At 39.3% G+C, this 22,650-nt stretch overlaps 1 protein-coding gene across 2 annotated transcripts in view; it reads left to right on the forward strand.

Annotated features, from left to right (window-relative positions):
- MATN2 (matrilin 2) overlaps nucleotides 1-21,144 on the forward strand; it is a 76,363-nt gene extending 55,219 nt beyond the window's left edge. For both annotated transcript variants that reach the window (XM_061603655.1, XM_061603665.1), the window contains 13 exons: nucleotides 213-335; nucleotides 1,230-1,352; nucleotides 2,560-2,682; nucleotides 2,774-2,896; nucleotides 4,677-4,799; nucleotides 4,891-5,013; nucleotides 5,969-6,091; nucleotides 9,099-9,512; nucleotides 13,385-13,537; nucleotides 16,387-16,449; nucleotides 16,981-17,091; nucleotides 19,688-19,784; nucleotides 20,869-21,144. In XM_061603655.1, the coding sequence (XP_061459639.1) occupies nucleotides 213-335; nucleotides 1,230-1,352; nucleotides 2,560-2,682; nucleotides 2,774-2,896; nucleotides 4,677-4,799; nucleotides 4,891-5,013; nucleotides 5,969-6,091; nucleotides 9,099-9,512; nucleotides 13,385-13,537; nucleotides 16,387-16,449; nucleotides 16,981-17,091; nucleotides 19,688-19,784; nucleotides 20,869-20,923 (1,754 nt within the window). In that variant the 3' untranslated portion in view covers nucleotides 20,924-21,144. The remainder of the gene's footprint in view (nucleotides 1-212; nucleotides 336-1,229; nucleotides 1,353-2,559; nucleotides 2,683-2,773; nucleotides 2,897-4,676; nucleotides 4,800-4,890; nucleotides 5,014-5,968; nucleotides 6,092-9,098; nucleotides 9,513-13,384; nucleotides 13,538-16,386; nucleotides 16,450-16,980; nucleotides 17,092-19,687; nucleotides 19,785-20,868) is intronic.
- The last annotated feature ends 1,506 nt before the right edge of the window (nucleotides 21,145-22,650 follow it).

The raw sequence follows: 22,650 nt of genomic DNA on the forward strand, positions 1-22,650 counted from the left end.
AAGAGGGGCAGGTAAGCTTCCCTTAAGACGTAACAGTCTAACAGCCAGAAGGAAGTCAGTCAGAGCATCACAGGTAAAGGTAATCAAGCCTATGTATCTGGAGGACCCTAACTCTATCTCCCTTCTACAACATAAACAAAAGAACAAAACAGGAGTTGCTCTTGCCCCACTTCCAACAGTTCTTTGTAATATTTGATCCTTTCCCTCCCCAGGAGTGGACTATTGTTTACTGAGTGACCATGGTTGTGAACATATGTGTGTGAATAGTGAAAGAGCTTATATCTGCCAGTGCTTTGAAGGATATGTGCTGCATGATGATGGGAAAACTTGCAAACGTAAGTCTCTTTTTCCCAGCCTAGTTAATTTGTTTCTGTGACTTTTAGCCCTTATGTGTGCAATGTATAAAGCAGATAAATAACAAAATCCAATTGCTGTGAGTAACCTCTATCTACTATGCAGGGGTGGGGAACCTTTTTGGCTGCATTCAACAGGCCAGTTTTATAACAGGTGGGCAGGAGAACCCACCTGTCAATCACATGATGTCCATGATGTGACACACCACATGTTTCACATATGATTTGTCCTGCCTAGTTGTTGAAATATTTTGCATGAGGTTCTCAAGTGCCCAACAGCCAGCTGGCACAAGGGGCATTGCCAGTTCTATGCTTGGTGCTGTGAGAAGCTCTGAGCATAGGGCTGACAAAGCACTTCTTTCTCCTTGGCATTTCCCAAAGCACTGGGCACAGGGCTGGCAAAGCCTTATTTCTTCCTGCAAAAGAGCTGAAGCCTGTAAAAAAAATGTGGCTGCTTGCCTTGGCTGTACATGCCTGTTCAAAGTAGGGAAGCGGTCTGCGCAGACGAGGCTGAATTTAACTCCAACCTCTCACCATCAGCTGATGTCATAAGTCAACTGACATCAGCTGATTGACAGGTGGCCATGGTTTGGAGGAAAATGGCCTCATGGGTAAAACTGATGGGCCAAGGGTGGTTTGGAGGTGCCCTACCCATTCCCTGTGGAGGGAAAATACTTGCAGTAGCTGAAAAGAAAATCCCTTAAAGCACTGTTGTGAAGCAGAATGATGAATGGGGAGCTTGAACCAAAGTTGGGGTTATGAGGAAGGCATCTTTGGGGAAGCAGAGCCACAGGTTTTGTAGTCTTCCTGCTGACTCATTACGTGCTGTTCATGTGTTATTAAATGCATTATCCCCCCCCCATTGACTGTTTTTAGGTAGTGATGTCTGTAGATCAGTGGACCATGGATGTGAGCACCTTTGTGTCAGTGATGGCATTTCCTATGCCTGCAAATGCCATGAGGAATTCATACTGAGGGAAGATGGGAAAACCTGCAGAAGTAAGCAAGCACTCCTTAATGAGCTATTCATTCTGAAGGCTGTGGTTTCAGAGGCTGGGAGTGTTGTTTCAGCACTTCCCTCCCTGCAGCTCAGGTGTGTGGTATGCTTTAGCTCATCTTTGTCTACTGAACTAACTGGGTGTGGTAGGTGTAGGACCAGTGAGGAGACTGAAGATTGTTCAACTGGATCTCATGCTGAATACATGGGTGCCCAAGGGTGGAGCATACAGTACCTGCCCTTTCACTTGGACATTTCCCATGCTTCCATCTGTACACTATAACCCAACTTGGTCCATGGGCATTGGTGGTGGAGGCATGACCCTGATCTCTGAATCTCTTTAGGCATTATGAGAGTGGACTCACACTTCTGCTTTCTTGCTGCATCCATCTGGAGCTTACAGTTCTTCCCATGGGGGAAGTGCACAGATTTTCCTTTTGTATTTTATAACAAGCTGAAGAAAGTGGAAATGTGAGTGTGTTTGCATGTATTCTTTCCTAAGGTTCTTTTAATATGCAATGAAGTCCTCAGCAAATTGGAGCCGGCGGCAGATTGTATTTTTTTCCTCAAAGAGCATCTCTGTGCTTCTCAACATCTCTGATTAGCCCATGGTTAGTGGCATGCTGCTTCTGAATCAGCTTGCATCTTCCAGCCCCTTAAACATTAAAGAGAGAACCGGGGAAGTACTAGGAGCTCAGTGGAAGCTTGTGGGCAGAATTCTGCCTTCTGGTGATCCACCAGCTGACCATTCCTGATCTAGAATCTTCATTAAGCAAGATGTTTACAAATCAATTGGCTATGGCTATGAACATGTTTGTATTAATAATAATAATAATAATAAAATTTTATTTAATTAGTCACCCATCTGTCCGCCTAAACGGACACTCTGGGCGACGTACACAATATAAAAACAATATAAAAACATATACATACAGCAAATTACAATATTAACAGCAATTCATCTAACCATCCTTCAGTAATAAATGTAATAGCTCTTATATTGGCAATACAAAGGATATATACGAAGAGAATGCAAAATCCTGCACAAATGACACAGTGAATAGTGCTCTCCTATTTGTCATATAATTTCATTTTGACAATTGCATGAAAGCAGGATGTGACCTGATTTTTATTTAATCTTTGCAATAATCTTTCTTTGTTTCTTTGCATTTATTTCATCTTGGAAACTATGATCTAAATTACCCCCAGGTAAAGACATCTGCAAATCAGTTGGTCATGGCTGTGAGCACTTGTGTGTTAACAGTGATGACTCCTATGTCTGCAAGTGCCATGAGGGATTTGTATTAAGGAACGATGGGAAGACATGCAGAAGTAAGCAGCTTGGTATTTATCAAAAGAGAGTTCTTATGATCTGTTGCATTTGTAAAGGAGTTTTAACCAGCAAACTCTTAACTATACTCAGATCAAGATATCTGCAAATCTGTTGACCATGGATGTGAACATGTCTGTGTGAGTAATCATGACTCATATACTTGCAAATGCCATGAAGGATTTATATTAAAGCATGATGGGAAAACATGTAGAAGTAAGTAATTTGAATCAATTTAATTGCATGTTTATTTCTCTGTTTTTAGAAGTTGCTGGGGCGGGGGTTTTCTTGGAGAGATGCAGGCCCGGTTCAGATGTAATGCTGAACTATACTTTAACACTATGTGAATCAGATTGCTGGAGCACTCTCCCAACCCACCCACCCACCCCCATCTTCTCCAGCAACCATCACAGGAGGAAACTGGAAGCACCACTTCTGGGTTTAAACTAACTGTAGTTCAGGGTTATTTATTTTATTTCTTAAAATTTCTGACTATGATCTTGGCATCGGTAAACTCAAGACTGGATTACTGCAACAGACTCTGTGTGGGGATTTTCTTGAGTTTAATCTGGAAGCAGCAACTGATGTGGAATGCAGTTAGACTGTTGACTGAGACACGCTGTCAACCCCATGTAACATCTCTGCTGAGGGACCTGCACTGCAGTGGCTGCTAATATGCTACCGGGGGCAGTTTGAGGATTTGCTTTTAGCATTTAAAGCCCTAACCATCTTGGGACCAGGTTATCTAAGGGTCTCCCTTGCCCAACATATCCCTACCCGGCAGCAGCATTCCATAGATAGAGCACTGCTGAGAGTACCATATGCCCCAGAGATGCACTTAGCCTGTACTAGAAACTGGGCTTTTGGTGTTGCAGCTCTAGCTCTCTGGAATCAATTACCAGCCGAAATCAGACAGGCACCTAACGTTATGATGTTTAGGCACCTACTGAAAACATTTTTGTTTAGGAAGGCTGTACCTGTGGTGTAACCCAGTCATTTATGGAATAAGTGTATTTTATTCTCTTTATCTTGTACACCACATCAATGGCTTTATGTAGGGAAGGGCTGTAGCCCGGTGGTAGAGCATCTGCTTTGCACATAGAAGGACCCAGGTTCAATCTTTGGCATCTCCAGGTAAGGCTGGGAAATATCTCTGCCTGAAACCCTGGAGAGCTGCTGCCAATCAGTGTAGACAATACTGAGCTAGATGGACCAATGGTCTGACACAGTATAAGGCAACTTCCTATGTTCCTGTAGGTTTGAATAATAAAAACAAAAATAAATAAAAATAAATAAAAATAAAAATCTGCTTTCTGCTTTCTTGCTGCATCCATCTGGAGCTTACAGTTCTTCCCATGGGGGAAGTGCACAGATTTTCCTTTTGTATTTTATAACAAGCTGAAGAAAGTGGACATGTGAGTGTGTTTGCATGTATTCTTTCCTAAGGTTCTTTTAATATGCAATGAAGTCCTCAGCAAATTGGAGCCGGCGGCAGATTGTATTTTTTTCCTCAAAGAGCATCTCTGTGCTTCTCAACATCTCTGACTAGCACATGGTTAGTGGCATGCTGCTTCTGAATCAGCTTGCATCTTCCAGCCCCTTAAACATTAAAGAGAGAACCGGGGAAGTACTAGGAGCTCAGTGGAAGCTTGTGGGCAGAATTCTGCCTTCTGGTGATCCACCAGCTGACCATTCCTGATCTAGAATCTTCATTAAGCAAGATGTTTACAAATCAATTGGCTATGGCTATGAACATGTTTGTATTAATAAATATAATAGCTCTTATATCGGCAATACAAAGGATATATACGAAGAGGATGCAAAATTCTGCACGAATGACACAGTGCATAGTGCTCTCCTATTTGTCATATAATTTCATTTTGACAATTGCATGAAAGCAGGATGTGACCTGATTTTTATTTAATCTTTGCAATAATCTTTCTTTGTTTCTTTGCATTTATTTCATCTTGGAAACTATGATCTAAATTACCCTCAGGTAAAGACATCTGCAAATCAGTTGGTCATGGCTGTGAGCACTTGTGTGTTAACAGTGATGACTCCTATGTCTGCAAGTGCCATGAGGGATTTGTATTAAGGAACGATGGGAAGACATGCAGAAGTAAGCAGCTTGGTATTTATCAAAAGAGAGTTCTTATGATCTGTTGCATTTGTAAAGGAGTTTTAACCAGCAAACTCTTAACTATACTCAGATCAAGATATCTGCAAATCTGTTGACCATGGATGTGAACATGTCTGTGTGAGTAATCATGACTCATATACTTGCAAATGCCATGAAGGATTTATATTAAAGCATGATGGGAAAACATGTAGAAGTAAGTAATTTGAATCAATTTAATTGAATGTTTATTTCTCTGTTTTTTTAGAAGTTGCTGGGGCAGGGGTTTATTTGGAGAGCTGAAGGCCCAGTGCTGAGAGTACCATATGCTCCAGATATGCACTTAGCCTGTACTAGAAACTGGGCTTTTAGTGTTGCAGCTCTAGCTCTCTGGAATCAATTACCAGCCGAAATCAGAAAGGCACCTAACGTTATGATGTTTAGGCACCTACTGAAAACATTTTTGTTTAGGAAGGCTGTACCTGTGGTGTAACCCAGTCATTTATGGAATAAGTGTATTTTATTCTCTTTATATTATATTATATATCTCTGCCTGAAACCCTGGAGAGCTGCTGCCCATCAGTGTAGACAATACTGAGCTAGATGGACCAATGGTCTGACTCAATATAAGGCAACTTCCTATGTTCCTATAAGTTTGTGTAATAATAATACGAAGAATAAGTGCTTGGGTGAACAGTTTTAAACTTCCTCCTGAATGTTAATAATGAGGGAGACAGGCACACTTCACCAGGGATGGCATTCCACAAATGGGGAACCACCACCTAGAAGGACTTGTTATGTTCGACAAGGTCAAACTGTTGTTAGTTGAAACTGTGGTTTCTGAAACAAGCCAAGATTAAACTGTGGTTTCTAATTCTGGCTTGTTCCAATAAAGCATAGTTTAAAATATACATTCCTGATTCGGACACTAACAACAAGCCAGGTTAGTTTAAACCAGGAAGAGTGCTTGCTTCTCTGGCACATGGTGGTTGGGAGGTCAAGCAGAGTTAGGAAGATTAGTGAAGCCTCAGTTAGTTAGCTAGCCAGGCTAATCTCCCTCTTTCCTTCAGCCTGCTAAGATTAAAATATGTGAAGCACCCGACTATCCTGCAGTCTTTGTACTTATGAAAAATATTTTGATAAATGACTGATGATTTTTAATTTGCTTTCAGGTAAAAACTTTTGCAAGTCCTTTGACCATGGCTGTGAACATGTTTGCATGAATAGTAACAATTCATACATCTGCAAATGCCATGAGGGATTTATATTGGAAGAGAATGGGAAGACGTGCAGAAGTAAACCACCTTTATTCTGATTTCTTTCTTCAGCAGATGCCCCTTGATTCTTAAAAGAATGGATCCAGCACTGCAAAAATGCGATAAAATCCAAAGTCATGAAAATATATTGGAAAAATGGAAAATTCTGTTTTAGAATATCCAAAGTATTCTAGGAGCCAACAGTAGCAGCCAACAAGAGGGAAGAATAGTTGACCTTAAAACCAATAAACACTTGTTCTTTCCCAGCACTGGGAATGGGACTGTTCCTGAACTCAAGATATTTTGCAGTATGAAAAGTTTCAAAGGGGCATGCTCTACCCTTGCTCTACTTTCAAGTCATAGATCATTTTTTCTTCCCAGATCCTAACAGTCCACATAATGGTACACAAGTGTCAGGGTGGTGCCTTGTTTGGCTGGCAGGATTGTGAAGTGGTTAGAGTATTAGATTAGGGCTGCAATCCAATACACACTTATGTGGGAGTAATTCCCATTGAATCCAGTGGAGTTTACTTCTAAGCAGGCATGTATTGGATTGTAGCCTAAGACTACGAAGGCCCTGGTTCAAATCCCAACTGAGCTTGAACCTCACTAGATGACCATGGGCCATTAACTATCTCTCTGCCTAACCCACCTCATAAATTTGTTCTGAGGATATAATTGTAGGGAGTGGAGATGGGCCTTGAACTTATTGGAGGAAAGAGCATATAAATATAATTAATAAATGGCAGGTCCCACTCCACAAGCTTGTTTAATTTTTCTGATGTGCACAAGATACTAGTTCCTAGAAAAGATTATGGAATTTGCTCCCACAAGAGGCAGTGATGGCCACCAACTTGGATGGATTTAAAAGACGATTAGACAAATTCATGGAGGAAAAGGCTATCAGTGGCTACTAGCCATGATGGCTATGCTCTTCCTCCATAGGTGGAGGCAGTATGCTTCCAAATATCAGTTGCTGGAAACTGCAGGAGGGGAGAGTGCTCTTTGCATTCAGCTGGTGCTTGCGGGTTTCCCATGGGCAACTGGTTGGCCACTATGAGAACACGATGCTGGACTGGATGGGCCATTGGCCTGATCCAGCAGGCTATTCTTATGTTATGACATGAAAGATTTTCCAGTATGATAAATCTGACATGGGTCTTATGTTATCCAAGGATAGAACTATATTAAATTTACATTCATGTTTGTCTCCTCTTCAGGATCAATATTCGTAATCTCAGCACCATATAGGGTTGATTCAGAAGCTGATTTGCAATATCCCACAAGAGGTCTGATGCAGATTTGTTATATCTATAAATTAGGAGAAGTGTGACAAGGGATAAAATGGCACTGCCTTTACTGTGGCATCTCATATCAATTAACAGTACCTGCGTAGGGTTACATATTATCTTTCTCTACTTTTCGTTCCCATTGCTTACAATATTTTCCCATATTACAATATTCAAGGTGTAGTAACCAAAATGCCATTGATCCTCCAATGCATAGGTGACATCAGCTAGAGTTTTAGAGCCAAGCCACATGTTTAGCAAGATTAAATAATATCTTCCAAGACTGTACTGCAAAGTTGGAGAACCTGGTGCTCTTCAGATGTTACTGGACTACAGTTTCTATTATCCCTGACAATTGATCATGCTGGCTAGGGATCATGGGAGCTGGAGTTCAAAAACACCTGGAGGTCTGCAGGTTTTCCACTGCTGCTGTACCCTTTTAGACTGTAGGTGAGGGAATTGCATTTTTGAATGCTCTCCCACATAAAATTAAACAAAAACAACCCCAAAACAAAACCCCATGGACTTGAAGAACTAGCACATCAGGAAGTATTTGTTCTTCAATTTACAATATAACTTCTTTCCAGTTGTATTTTTATTTACATTATAATAGGGGGGGAAATACTCCAGGTGCTAACTGCACATTATGTACATGTAGCAGAGCTTCCCCCCACCCCACAGACTTTTGTTTTAGTAAAAGGAACTTTGCACCATAGAAGTGGTAGGAAAATACTAAACCCTTCCCCACTTGCCATTTCTCCACTTCAAAATTGCCCCCTCCCCAGTGACTCTGTTCAATGCATTTTGAGCCCCATACGGCCCCCTTATGTGCTCAAATTCTCCACCCCCAAACTGGGTTTCTTAAAAGATAAAATTTTTGGGTGGCCAAGCTTGGTTATGCATAAGTGCTCATTAGCCACTTGGAGGTTGAGCATATGAAGGGGGACATCCAAGTATGTCTCTCCACTTGCACAACAGAAATCGCTTGCGCAACAAGACTTTCAGGTTTCTCATGCCAAGTTGGATCTTACCCTTAATTTAGGATATAAAGAGCAAACTTTGAATACTTGAACAGTACAGTGCACTCTGTACATGTTTATTGGGTACATCATTTTATAGTTTAAATTTTATTCCAGACAAAAATTGGCATTAAAAGAAATTATTAAAGACACTAGCTGTAATCCAAAGCTCTGTGATGCTCTGGTGCATCCATGGAGCTTTGCATCAGCAAGAACAGATTACAAATTGACATTCGCTAACAATGAAGACAGTGGCATAGTCTCTGCTCATATGGAAAATGATGTGTGGAGGCTCTATATGCACGTTTCAGCCACCAGATCTGGATGGTTGCTTTTACTATCCACCTCTTTATTCTAGACAAAATGTATCTGGATGAAACTGCAACCAACTTTGGTAATAAGAAATGCATTCTAGTAGTGCCACATCAACTTGGTTCACTCTTTGTATTTTAATCTATTTGAACTTACTTGCAAATACCCTCTGTTCTTTTAAAGTTCTCAGTTATGTCTGAAGTATGATTGAAAGCAGAACTGATTTCTGATCCTTTTAACTTATTTGCTATCAGTATAGAATTTTCATATTGGAATAAAATATCTTTGTTCAATCTTAGGTGACACAAGGATATTTTTTTCCACCCTGCTGTTGTTTTTGTTGCTGTCTTATGTTCTCTGTTGGGTTTGCCTAAAGTGGTTTTTCTTTCATTTATTAATTCTTCCTTTTTCATTTTATTTTAAAAGGATGTACTGAAGGCCCAGTTGATCTAGTGTTTGTGATAGATGGATCAAAAAGCCTGGGAGAAAATAATTTTGAAATTGTGAAAGAATTTGTCTTGGGGATCTTGGACACTCTTACAATATCTCCCAAAGCTGCACGAGTTGGTTTGATACAGTATTCTACTCAAGTCCGCACAGAATTTACACTGAAACAATTCAGCACAGCCAAAGACATGAAGAAAGCAGTGGCCCAAATGAAATATATGGGAAAAGGCTCCATGACTGGACTTGCCTTGAAGCAAATGACCGAGAGAAGCTTCACTGAAGCAGAGGGGGCCAGACGTCTCTCAGCAAAAGTGCCCAGAGTGTCTATTGTGTTTACAGATGGACGGGCCCAAGATGAAGTTTCTGAATGGGCTACTAAAGCAAGGCAAAGAGGTATGATAGAAGTTTACTTACAACTATAATGTTGAAGGAGAAGCAGGAAAGAAACCTGGTTACCAGTATGTGTATACACTGTCTCTGTATATACAGTTTCTTGTGTATTGGCACTAGAGAGGTGATTCTGCAGTGCATCTGGGGTAAAGTAACATGACATTTGTTTAGCAGTGGGGCCAGTTTGGAAGCATCCTCACTAGATTAAGTAAAAACTGGCCTTTTCCTTTCTAGGGTTGAGTTCTAGAGGGTGGGATTGGGAAGGTTATGCAAATTTACAGCAAAAAAATAAAATAAAAATAAGTTGTGGATGGTGCTGATTGGCTAGCACCTGTATGGTGTTAACCAACACAACTACCATATAAATATTTAATTTTAAAATTTTAAGGTGCAAAAAAACACTATTATGCTCTTTAGAGTACATGCTAAAACTGCAATTAAAAAAAATATTTAAGGCTAATATACAAAACAAAGAGATCAAATCCCACATAGAAACAAAAACTGAATTAAACTAACCTGAATTAACATGATGTGCTAAAATCCAGTCTAGACAAATCAACATATTTACTAGAAAAAAATAACAATCCATCTGTAGAAGAGATAACATAATATAACCTGTAAAATGTCTTACCACAATACCTAGAAAAACTGAAATTGAAAGACCAAATAATATTATATTAAAAACATGATTGTAGATCGTTATGGTGGCTACATTGGCCAAACTGGAAAAGAATGGGCAGTTGAATAACACATCCCATCAATGCAAATAAATCCACTTGTGCAACAGGACTCCCCCCCCCTTCCCTATGATCATTCTGCATCCTCTGCTCCAGAAGGTTGGGTGAAGCCCTAGAAGAAATTAAGGAGGTGTGGGGATAAGAGAGGGGGAGAATGTTCCATTGTGAAAGCAGAAATCCTTGTGGTGATGGAATGTTCACATAGTGCCCCACTAGATAAAACCCAATGTCTGTATTGTGTTTGATTAAAGTTTGGACTAAATAAAAAGGAATAGTCAAGCAGCAACAAATTTTAGAAAACTTGATTTCAAAGGAAGTGCTAACAATTCATTGTTTTCTGATTATTACAGTCCAAAGTAGCTGGAATATATGGGAAGAATGCAGCAAATAATTTAGTGGTCGCTTTTGAAGTTGCTTTTTTCAGAAAGAACTCAAGTGACTTACAAAAACATTAAAACAAGTATAGAAACAAGAGTAAAACAACCTAAAATACACCAATAATATTTACATAAATATGCAGTAATATACAACAAATAAGTCTTTAAGACTGTTGTTTTTGCTGCTTCAGACTAACGCCCCTCTAGGATAAGCCCTGGAGAATGTCTGAATGCAGCTTTCTGAACTATGTCCATAGAAATTAAATTTCAGGGGAAGGTAAAGCAGCATTGCTTATTTATTGAGAGAAAATGTTCCCCTGTCTGCTTTCACTGATATTCTAAACCTGTAAGTTTTGAGGTTCTATTTCAGACTGCAATATCACACTAACTGCATTTTAGTGGGGCATTTGTAAGTGTGCAGGCCTCCATATCTCCTTAATCACTGGATCTTTTTGTACACTACTTTAGAGTTTCTAGGTTGAAAGCCAGTTAATGTGCAATTCATGTGTCTATCAATTTCCCAGTGACCTGGATACAATTCCCCATTATTTCCAAACTTGGGGACTCTGATTCATTTAAACTATGATTTGTTCATAATTTAAACTAACCAATGTTCCTAGATGTCAGTTGTAATGGGAAACTTGTATTATTTTAAAGGCAGAAGTGAAAGCTTCTGTTCTTCTCTTGGCAGTGTGAGAGAAGGAAAGGGGAGCAGGAGTGCATGAGGCCAAAGCCCACCATGCCTCGTTCCTGTAGTTTAGCATTATGATATGACAAGAGGCAAGGCAGCCACAGCTTCTACTGCCCACTCCTTACCCAGCCCTTGCATCCCCTTCCAAATGTGCCTGGCGCTCTGATAACTTACAGCAATTTGGGGAAGGGAGTAAACCACAAGCCTAAGGAGGAATGGATAAGAGAAGCCACCTGCTTCATCAAAGGATTTAAGTTTCCTGCTTCTTCAGGAGATTTAAAGGTGTATGCATGTTCTCTGGCTTTCAGCCTGGTAACCTTACCTAAGATTGATGAGCTGCACAAGTTCTGGAGCTGTACCTGGGTTGGCTGGAATTAGAAGCATTTGATACATTACTAGGAACTGGGCTATGGTGAATTATCATCTGAGGATGAGGAGATATTTATTATCCAGACCTAGATTTACATCCAAAGGCATGCAGTGAAGTCATTAATCAAACATGGCACATGCTGTTACTTTCCCCATTGATAAACATGCCAAAGATTCTGCCAGAAATGAGCTCTATGAGTCAGTGCAGCCCCAGAGCAACCAAAAGACTTATGCTCAGTGTGAAGTTTGGTCTGGAATGTTTCATTATTGATATACCACCATGTAAAGAACAGACTCCAGCATGGATAGTTAATTCATGAAAATAAAGCAAGCTTTTGGAATGAGAATTGATATTTTCCTCCTGACTAATACAAGGCTGTTTAGGGTATATTCAAAATGGAAATGACTTAGGTTATGTTTTGCTGGAACAGGAGCAGTATGACAGAAGATAGTAGACATTCAGGTTATTGCTGAATGCACTCACCTTTCCCAAGAGGTTTTCCACAGAAATAATAAAGACACCGACAACCGCAGCTGTCTTTTCAGATATGTGCAGACTTCTTCAGTTATAAGGATATCCTCTAAAGCTGGGTGGCTAACCTATGGCCCTCCAGATGTTGCACTCCAGCTCTCATTTGCCCCAGCAGCCAGCATGGTCAATAGTCAGGGATGATGGGAGTTGTAGTACAGCAAAATGTGGAGGGCCACAGGTTAGCCACCCTTGCTTTAAAGAACAACTGTGGATCTACTTCTTTTCAAGAATATACTATGCAATCTTTAATAAAATTAATTAATTTAATGAAATACAGGGAACTACTTGATATTTTTAAAAAGAAAACATTCTTCCTGCTAAGTCAAACGTTCCTGAAAGGATTTTCCAGTGACAGGACAATCTGGATAATTATTTGTTGTTCTTTTATTTGGATTTTTAATGTATACTGTTAGTGATGTTTCTGGGTTACTAAAATCCCAAACTGATGTCATAGGACTGAATCCAGTTTTGGCCTCCCAAGAATGGAAGGGTTTTTCTGCAGTTGGTGTTGACCATGACAGGGCCTTCTTGGTAGGCGTTACTGGTGTCTGTCTCCCTCATTATTATCATTCAGGAGGAATTAAAAAACATGTTTACCCAAGCATTTGATGGCTGAAAGATACTGTTCCAGGCAACCTTGAAATTATTAGCAGGTTATGTAATGATTTTAGATATTATTGTTTTTAGATCTTTTTAATGGATTATACTGAGTTCCTTTGGTTGAGATTCTGGAATCTGAATCAATATGAAAATGGGTCATGAGTAAAAGGAGATTTAAAACAAAGTTGACCAGACACAACTGAGCCAGCAGTTAGAATATGACAAACACTACATTTTGGGCTCAGTCCAGACCACAGAAAGATAAATCATGCCTCAAGTGAATCTACTTAAGTTTGTTGGAACTAACTTTGCCCCATTGATTTCAATGGCACTTAAGCCATTGTGTGTATTTTTTAAAAAAACATAGGCTTTTGAATACAAGTCCTATCCCCATGGCAGATTTAAAATTAAACGGACACCTGCCCCAAATATCAACACCAATCTTCACTCCTGCAGAATGCATTTATATAAGGGATCATGTAATAACACTGAAGCATTTCCCTTCTATTCACCATGCAATGCCTTAACATTATATTATTGTGTGTAACAGTAAGCAATCTAATTTTTAGGAATCACCCTGTATGCCATTGGAGTAGGGAAAGCAATTGAGGAAGAATTGCGAGAAATTGCTTCTGACCCTCCCGACAAACATCTTTTCTATGCTGAGGATTTCAGTGCTATGGAAGAGATTAGTGAAAAGCTACAAAAACGAATCTGTGAAGGTACTAAGCATCACATTGTATTTCAGATTCAGTTTTCTTGTATGAACAGTTAACTCCGACAGAATTTTGGGACCTGACAGAAGCAATCTAACCATTTGTCTTGAACATCTGCAAAATCACAGAGATATATGTAAAACATTATGAGCAGTGAGCCACTAGAAAGAATAATATTTCAGCTGTTTATCACTTGGGGAATATATAACTTTCTTCTAAGGCCAGGGACATATACAAACATTTGCACTACTTCTGCCAGTTTAACAAGTCATGTATGAAATGTACAGCTGTAAAACCCAGGAGAACTTGGTAACACCCTCCCCTTCCTATACACTGCAGTAAGATCATAAGTACAGCTAAAAAAACACAACAATCCATTCCTGCAGAAATATTGGGCGGAAATTCAGTAATTTATAGTTTTCTGTTAAGATGGCCTGATGGTCAGCATTAGTCACATTTGAAAGCAGTATGTTGGAATAAACCAGAAGTACATTGGCAGGACTGAGGGGCAACTAGTAGAAAAGTCACTGTAAAAACATTATCACACATAATGATGTTTAGATGGACAGAAATAAGTAGATAAATTCAGAAACAAATGACTTACAGTAGAATAATAAAATAACTTGCAGTATTTTGTCATTTGCTTTGAGCCATGGATCTGGATCTAATTTCTTCCTAGCAGCCACTATTTTCTCAGATCATCTTATAACATGACTGTAAAGCCTGTATTGGCTAGGATATACATTCAATTTCACTGACAAATTCTTTCCCACATTCATCAATAGCATTCATACATGACACACAAAGCTCAAGACTCTCAGTTATGCTTTTTAGTGCCATGTATGAAAATGTCAGACATAACTAGGACTGGAAATATTTGAAAGTCCAAGTTTGTCAGGCTAGTACAAAATCTGCTGCTTGGCATACATAATTTTATTTTTTACTAGGACTGCAATTGATTAATTGGTCAATCAATTTAAAAAATAAATATAAAAGATGTCCCCAATTAGGCACATTTAATTTTTTGAAATGCAAATATATTTAAAAACTGCAAATTGCAAGCACCATCTTTAAAAGTGGTATCCCCCCTTTTCTCTCCCAAAGGAAGAATTCTTCTTCTATGATGACACATGCATGCATAATCTGAGAATAAAGTATGCTCCTGGCTTCAGAAAGCATGAGTTGGAGCCAAAGGTTTCCTTTGTCCAATGTAAGGAGCCCTTCCATGTACAGTTTTACATTAAAACAAACAAACCAACCCTAATGGAGCCCTTTTGAAATATTGTGTCTGAAGGAAGCAAGCCAATTGTCTTTTCCTCTCTACCCCACCTTTTAAGAATTATGAAGGAAAGGGAGAATCTTCTTCTGCTGTTTAGCCCTAATTCTCTCTCCCTTGATGCCTCCTCTGTCAGATATATAAAGATGCTGCATAGAGAGATTCAGCAGCCGGAGAAAGATGTGAGACTTCTTTGGGAAGCAGTAAGCTTCTCCCCAACCCAATATAATTGATTCCTTTTCTTCCCCTCCTGACTGTTGCTAGTATTTACTTCCATAACAGTCCTGAGAGACTGATGTTGATATGCTTGCAGTAGCTATGGGCAATTTGGGAGGAAAGTGAAATAAGTTAGTTGCCTTCCACCACTATTTTTTGGTACGCTTAACATGTTTCTACTCACAGTTTGCCTGGGTAATCTAATCTCCCCTTCCCCTCCCCCAACTTGCAAGTCTTAAATCTTGTGAGCAGTGTCTGATAAGAGGCTCAAAATATAGAAGGGATCTGGTCAAAGAACAGAGCGTAAATGTGTTGTATAGCTTTTCTATTCCAGGGTATGTTTTATAACTTCCTGCTGCCTTTATATAACGGCACAAATTTACCATTCAGTACTGTTGCCCTCCCTTTATGCCCCTTAGCTCATTTCTTGCAATAAAAAAAAGAATTTAAGAACATAAGAAGAGCCTGCCAGATCACGCCAGTGGCCCATCTAGCTCAGCATTCTGTTCAGATGTCCATGCGAAGCCTGAGTGCAAGCAGGGCCTATGCACAAGAGGACTCTCTGCTCTTGAAGTTTCCTGCTACTGGTATTCAGTAGCATACTGCCTCTAGACAATGGAGGCAGAGCATAGCTATCATGGCTATTAGCCATTGATAGTCTTAGCCTCCATGATATACAAAGGCCACATTATTTGTTATTTATAAAAATATTTGTATACTGCTATTTCTTTAAAAACATCAAAGCAGTTTACAACACGTTCACCACCACCACCAAACTGAAAATAACCTGAGATTCAACCTTTGTCTCTTAGTGAAAAATAGTTAGTTTTTAAAAAAATTTTTAAGTGTTTTTAAATTTGTATATATTTTTTAATGTTTTTAATTGTTGTAAACCACCCAGAGAGCTTTGGCTATGGGGTGGTATGCAAATGTAATAATAATAATAACCTTTCAGATGTTTTCCTATGCACTTCTTAATAATAAGGCACTTCTCATCACACCAAGTATCTTCTGTTCATGGGTTTTTTTCCCCCACACTCACAATTGTTTCATCTATTCTCTGTGGCAACCTCTAAAGTGAGGGGAACTTTCCCTACTCTCTGAGGTCATAAAAGTTTCTATTGCCAAGACCATGAGTTCCCAGCTCATGTGTGTATACATTCAAAGATAACTTGGCAAAGAATAAACAATAACAACTGAATGATTCTGTTTAATTTTATTCTGTTGGCAGAAAATAATCCTGGCTATCTAAATCAGCGTGAAATATCAGTAATGATTCCAGTTGCTTCTAGTTTATTCTTATTATGTTACAGATTTCTGCAGTAAATGCTGTCTTATTCCACGATGACAATATTTCTTCCAGGTCTGAAGGCCCACCAGGATTTACCAGCAAGTGTGCCTTATTCAGCAGATCCACATTCTCAAGGTTTGAGATTCTCAGTCTGAGTATCTTATGTTTCCATTTCAGCTAGTTCTCCACTAAGCATTTTTTATTCTTTGCCATTTCTAGAAAAAGTAGTATTAGGCTACTTTCATTGTAACACTCCCCCCCTGAGCTTGTATAAAATGTCTGAGTGCAAATCCATATACAACACATATAGAACTCTTTACACTTTTCATTACCTTATGTGTGAGTTCAGACACATATCTCAATATTAGAATGTTTCAACTAAATCCATTCTACAATGCTGAAAACCACAGTGTAAACATACTGTACACGTTATATACTATCTCAATACATCTGGGGTCATCTAAAAGCTTCACATAAAAAGCAAACTCTGAGGAATTCTCCTTTTCATCACAGCATACTCAGTTTTCTTTTACTAAAGTAAAAACACACATACACAAAACTTGTAAAGTAAAAGATTGGAGGGCAACAAGGAGTAAGAACTTATGAAACGTACAATACTTCTTCCTATGCTAGCTTCAGTTCTGTTCTCTGTATGGTTCTTTACAGAACCTGAAGCTGCTACCTTAGCAATCACAGATGTTCTTGCGTGTTCCAATTTTGCAGTCCATCACAAATATCTTTTTGAAGAAAAACGGCTGCGATCAACAGTAGCTTCAGGTAAATCTGCTTCTCTTCTGAAATATCATTTAGTATTGATATTTATCCTTCAACAAGTAATGGTGCTGGTCACCTCCTCTGATTCTCCAGGATTAAAGTAATGTTAAGTCTTTTACTCTTAATGGACCTGTATTGTTTTAGCATAGTCTGATGTTTGACAGATTTCTGTCACTATTACTCTTGCTGAAAGTAATTAACATTCTTAATATATCTCAAGAATCCACTGAGTCAGGTTTTGAAGTTAAAGATGTGAATTACATCTTATTTGTCTATACTGTATTTTTAGCCAATATTATACCCTTAAAGTTATTTGTTGAATTTATATCCCATCTTTCATTGCATAGCAATACCAAGATGGGTTACATAAAAACAATCAGTAATAACTATATAGTAACAAATAGCACTTTAAAAATTTTAAACATTAACATTCCAAACATACCTTCACCTTCTCATGATGTATCCCTACCAAACGCCAAGGACAAATTGGTCAGTTTTTGCTGAGAGAGGCATTCCTTCAAGTTAGCCTTTGATTTCCAATTAGACTTGTTTCAGTAATGTGCTATATATGCACATCTGGGTATGAAAATGTTAATGAATTGTGTCTGTTTGATATAGAAACTGTTATTGCCTTGGTTCATTTTTCCCTGTAACTAGTGTCCCAAAAGTTGTGGAAAGGAAGATTTTAAAAAACTAGCAAAACTGCCTAAGTTCTTTTCTGAAAACAGTACAGTATCAGCAGGGACTGAAGCTCAGTGGTAGACTGTGTTTGGCATTTGGAAGGTCACAGGTTCAGTAGCATCTCCAGTGAAAAGGATTGGGTAGGGGGTGTTAGGAAAAACTTCTGCCAGACAGCAGCTGTCATTTAGAGTAGATAGTCCTGGAGTTGATGGACAAATAATCGGATCTGGCATAGTTTATGTTGACCTTTAAGTAACAAGCCATTGTATTACTAGACACTTTCTAGTGAAAATTCATGTCTTCCTCATGGCTCATTTTAACCTGAAACTGCATATGCCAAGAATATCTGTTGAAAATGAAGAGCCATGGTTGCTACTTTTGAAATCTATCTTTCACTAATGTTGCATGTTGATTAGCCTAGAGCAGTGGTGGGAAACCTACAGCCCACAAGCCAAACTTGGCCCACCAGCCCTCCCCATTTGGTACGTGAGGCCATTTTGGGAAAGCCATAACCACCCACCCTACAAACGACATCATACATGACTTCAGGTATGGGGCGGGTAAGGGCAGGGCTTCAAAGGAACAATCAGGAGCTTAAAGTGAGCTCCTGATTGTTCCTTTGCTGGAGCATGCTCCCATCCTGGGTAAACCTGTGTTTGGGCTGTACTTCTGCAGGTGAAGGCTCATGATTAATGCTCCACTATACACCAAAAATTAAAATTTCTTGCATATGGATAGCTACTATATGAGAGAGAAGACTAACCTAGAATCCTCCTGACATAGTGTTTTTATATGGAGGAGCATTTTATCATGCAAACCCCCACCTGCAACCAAAGTAGTGAAGTCCAGACACATATATACTACCTCTGTATATCCTAATTATTGGCTGTTTACTGGACCTCACCACAGCCAAGTCTGAATCTGAGTGGAGAGGAGACAGAACTATTCTGGATCAGCATTGGTTTGTGATAAATGGTAAAAAAATTAAATATTTAATGTTATCAGTGCTGTTACTGCAAAAATAGTATTTACTTCAAATACCCCAGCAGTCCCAGTCTTGGGATTTGTTCAGTAGCAGGCTATGCACAACAATCCTCACCCCACAGAAGGGTTCACAACTGGGAGTGTTACACTCAAGACATAAAAGTCTCTGTTTGATTGTGGGCTTTGCCAACACTGTACTCCTATTTGGGGGGACTATAAACTCAGTAGCAGAGCACATGCTTTGCATGGGAAAAGTCTCACGTTCAATTCCTGACATATTCATTAAGAGGATCAGATAGCAGATGATGTTGCAGACCTCTGCCTGAGACCCTAGAGAACTGTTACCAGTCAGGGTAAGTAATACTAGGCTTTATTTTATCTGAACTTGTTAGCCAGCTAGTAATAAAAATGACTGTTGATGGTGCAGAGTACAAATCCACTCTAGTAAGAGGCAGCTTTCGAAGTTTCGTTGCTTCATTTATTATTGGTGTGATCACCGTTTGGAAAAGATTGGGGGGAAAGTTACGTTGATTCAAGTCTTCACACCCATAGAAAGTGGAAGTATCTCCCACAAGCCTAACTCCAGCAGCTCTTTTGCCAGATCAAAGATGGATCGACAGTGGATTGCCCTTTTTGTATCACTGTGTTAGACTGTCAGTCGTAGAGCAAATAATAAATCTAGTCACCAAAAAATTGACCAGCAAAATACTTTTCTGTCAGAAACCATTCTGACAGTCCCATATGTACTTCATACTTTCTTGCTGGTGTTAATGGTGCTAACATCAATTAGGTGTTAAAAATAGGACATATATATAATTATTTATTGAGTATATCCTGCTCTTCCTCCCAAAGTAGCCCATTTAGTGGTGTTCATGGCATGAATCTGTGTTTCTTAGTTTATGTATTACTGTTATCTCACTTATGTACTTTTAAGGAAATCCTTCAGAAGACAAGACAGACCCATGCAAATGTGAAAATCTTATGACATTCCAGAATTTTGTAAATGCCGAAGTTAAAAAACTAACACAACAACATATCCTTTTATAAACTTATACCTGTTTCTTAAATTTTCAGCTTCTGAGAAAATCCTCAAGTGACACAGATTGTAGTTAATTCACAACTAATCTTTAATAGGATTTTAAGTAATTGTTGGTTGTAATCCCATCTACTCCCAATAGCTCAATATGAGGCATCTGCATATCTGTTTGGAGGGGGAGAAAGAAAAGCTACACTGCTGCATGGCATATGTGGTTTTCTCTATGCAGCTGCAGCCTCTGCTGTTCAACAGTTTAATGGTCTAAGGACTTTTCCTTTGGACTCCTTAGCCTGTTGGATTGTGTGAGGGAGGCTGAAGTCAGAGGGATGAGCCATAGCAGCTCGGCAACTTTAGGTTCTCTGGTGCCTTTCCGAAAGTTAAATTTGTATGTGGTATAGAGAATGTTAGTGGTGATAAATGTGAAGCACAAGCTCCCTCTAGCCGCCATTTCAAAATTCAGAACTACTGTACAGCCAGTATATAATGTGGTAGCAAACTAGAGAAGTAAAAAAACCAGTGAGTTCTACAACCACTGCAGTATTTAGGACTATGTACAACTTGAATTGCCCTAATGTTGCCATTGTAGGAACAGTAGCTGTCAGATATCCCATTTCCCACCAAGCTGCTTCATCCACAACATGGGTTTCTGGAGATGCACTTATGTAGGGCTTACATTAGCACCATACAAATGAATGATGTGATTATACTTCTTAGATAAAAGTATAAATATTGGACTATAAAGCCAAATCTGGCTCATACCCTTGTGGGAAGCAGGCTCACTCACTCATCTTCTGCATCTTAGATACCAAAAGCACCTGCAGAAGTGTATTTGCAGCATAGTGCTATTTATAGTTATCACTCAACTGGCTAAGGCAAGAGCATACTTACTGCTTTTACCTGTCAAAGGCTTACCTGGTTTGATATAGTTATACACAATGTCCACTACGCCTGATGTCTCTGGCAAGCCCACAAATATCTTATGAGAATGCACATCCTTATGTGTGATCCTCTAGTTATGCAAATGGATTGCAGCTCTGTAATCAAATGAGACTGAAGCAGTGTTTCCTTAACTTATGATTACTAGAAGAAATGTCAAAAAGAATGGAAGCCTTGGAAAATCGATTAAGATACTGATGAAATGTTCTCAAGTGTGTGTTGTGTTGGATATTTATACATTCAAAGAGTGTATCAAAGCTATGTAAAGGTCCAGTCTCCTCACACAAGAAATGAGGATTTATAACTCCAGTACTTCAAGAAACTACATGATACTGCATTTTTGTACTGACTGCAGAAAAAATGGTGAGATTTTATACAACTGTACTATTTTTTCAATTCAGATAAGCTATGTAATAAAATGGTGCTTTAAAAAAAAGTTTAAATTGTTTAGAAACACAAGGCTGTTTATTGCATACTATAGCAAGTGTGGATTTTTTGCATTTTTCAATGTTAAATTGAAAATACCACCATATCATTCTGATGCTTGCCATAAATTCATTTCAAAACAAAACCTTACAAAACTTATAGTCCTGAACTCAGAAACACTTGGTTAACAACGTTCTAAATTTTCTCATCATTTCTTGAAATTAATTAAGAATCAGTCATGTTCACAGAATACCTGTAATCCTATTACTGACCTTGCCCCATACTCTGACCATCATCTTCTGCAGTTTAAAAGTTTAAAAATGCCTGGCTGATATTTAATTTAAGAAATTTTGGCTTGAACTCAATGATAATGTTGGGCATGCCCAGTAAGAACCAACTGTCAGTGTTCGAAAAGCCAGACTCGCAGCTGCTGGGCTTGGCTAGGCTAATCAGGGGGCCACACCCACACCAGACCTTTATTTTACTTGAGACAGTCATGGCTTCCCCCAAAGAATCCTGGGAAGTGTAGTTTGTGAAGGGTGCTGAGAAGAGACTCTTATTCCCCTGACAGAGCTTCAGTGGCCGGAGTGGTTTAACAGTCAGCTACTCTGACTGAAGCTCTGTGAAGGGAACAAGGCGTCTCCTAGCAACTCTCAGCACCTTTCACTAACTACACTTCCCAGGATTCTTTGGGAGAAGCCATGACTGTCTAAAGTGAAATAAAGGCCTGGTGTGGATGTGGCCAGGGACAGCTTTAGTTTAAATTTGGGTGGAAGGCTACATGTGCCTGCTGTAGAATAAAAAGGTGGGGGAAACACTGTAAAGCACTGATACTGTTCACTATGTTTTCCTTTTGGAAAGGAGATTCCCCTCGCCCAGTGCCCATCCACCCAATCTCCTCCCCTCCCTGCCCCTCCCCCAGGTCGGTTTCACATATCCTGAGCATGATTGCACAGAAATAAATCCCATTGAACTCAAAAAGTATGCAAATGATCAAACCCACCCTCCCTTCTCCTCCCTCCTTTTCTTTGCCTCTCCCTCCCCTTCCAATCTCCTCCACTTGCTTAACAACCCTCTAAATTTTCAGGGTGGTACACAAAACAGTCAGAGAGAATCAAGAGGAAAAAAAGAGAACCTTGCGGTTTAAGAATGTACCTATAGCCCAGATATTTCTATCTAAAAAGCAGGGAAATTGGGCAGCTGTAGTGAATGCACCAGGGGAGCAGGAGACCTGACCTCCTCTCTGAGATATAGTACTGCCCTACAAATTTGTAAAAATGCAAACACAGTTTGGGTTGGTCTTTCACAGTCCAATCCACTTCCTGTGTAGCTTATGTACCTCTGAGAATATGGTGAGTGGTGGCAACATCTGAAATCAGCCCAAATAACAGAAACAAGACATGCACAGTGCTGATCTTGTTTTAGCAGGGAGGAAATAACTATATTAAAACAGTTGATACCGTTCAGATAGTCATTTTAAATATGTTTGATTTACTTTG

This window comes from Rhineura floridana, chromosome 1, assembly GCF_030035675.1.
Source record: "Rhineura floridana isolate rRhiFlo1 chromosome 1, rRhiFlo1.hap2, whole genome shotgun sequence".
NCBI lineage: Eukaryota > Metazoa > Chordata > Lepidosauria > Squamata > Rhineuridae > Rhineura > Rhineura floridana.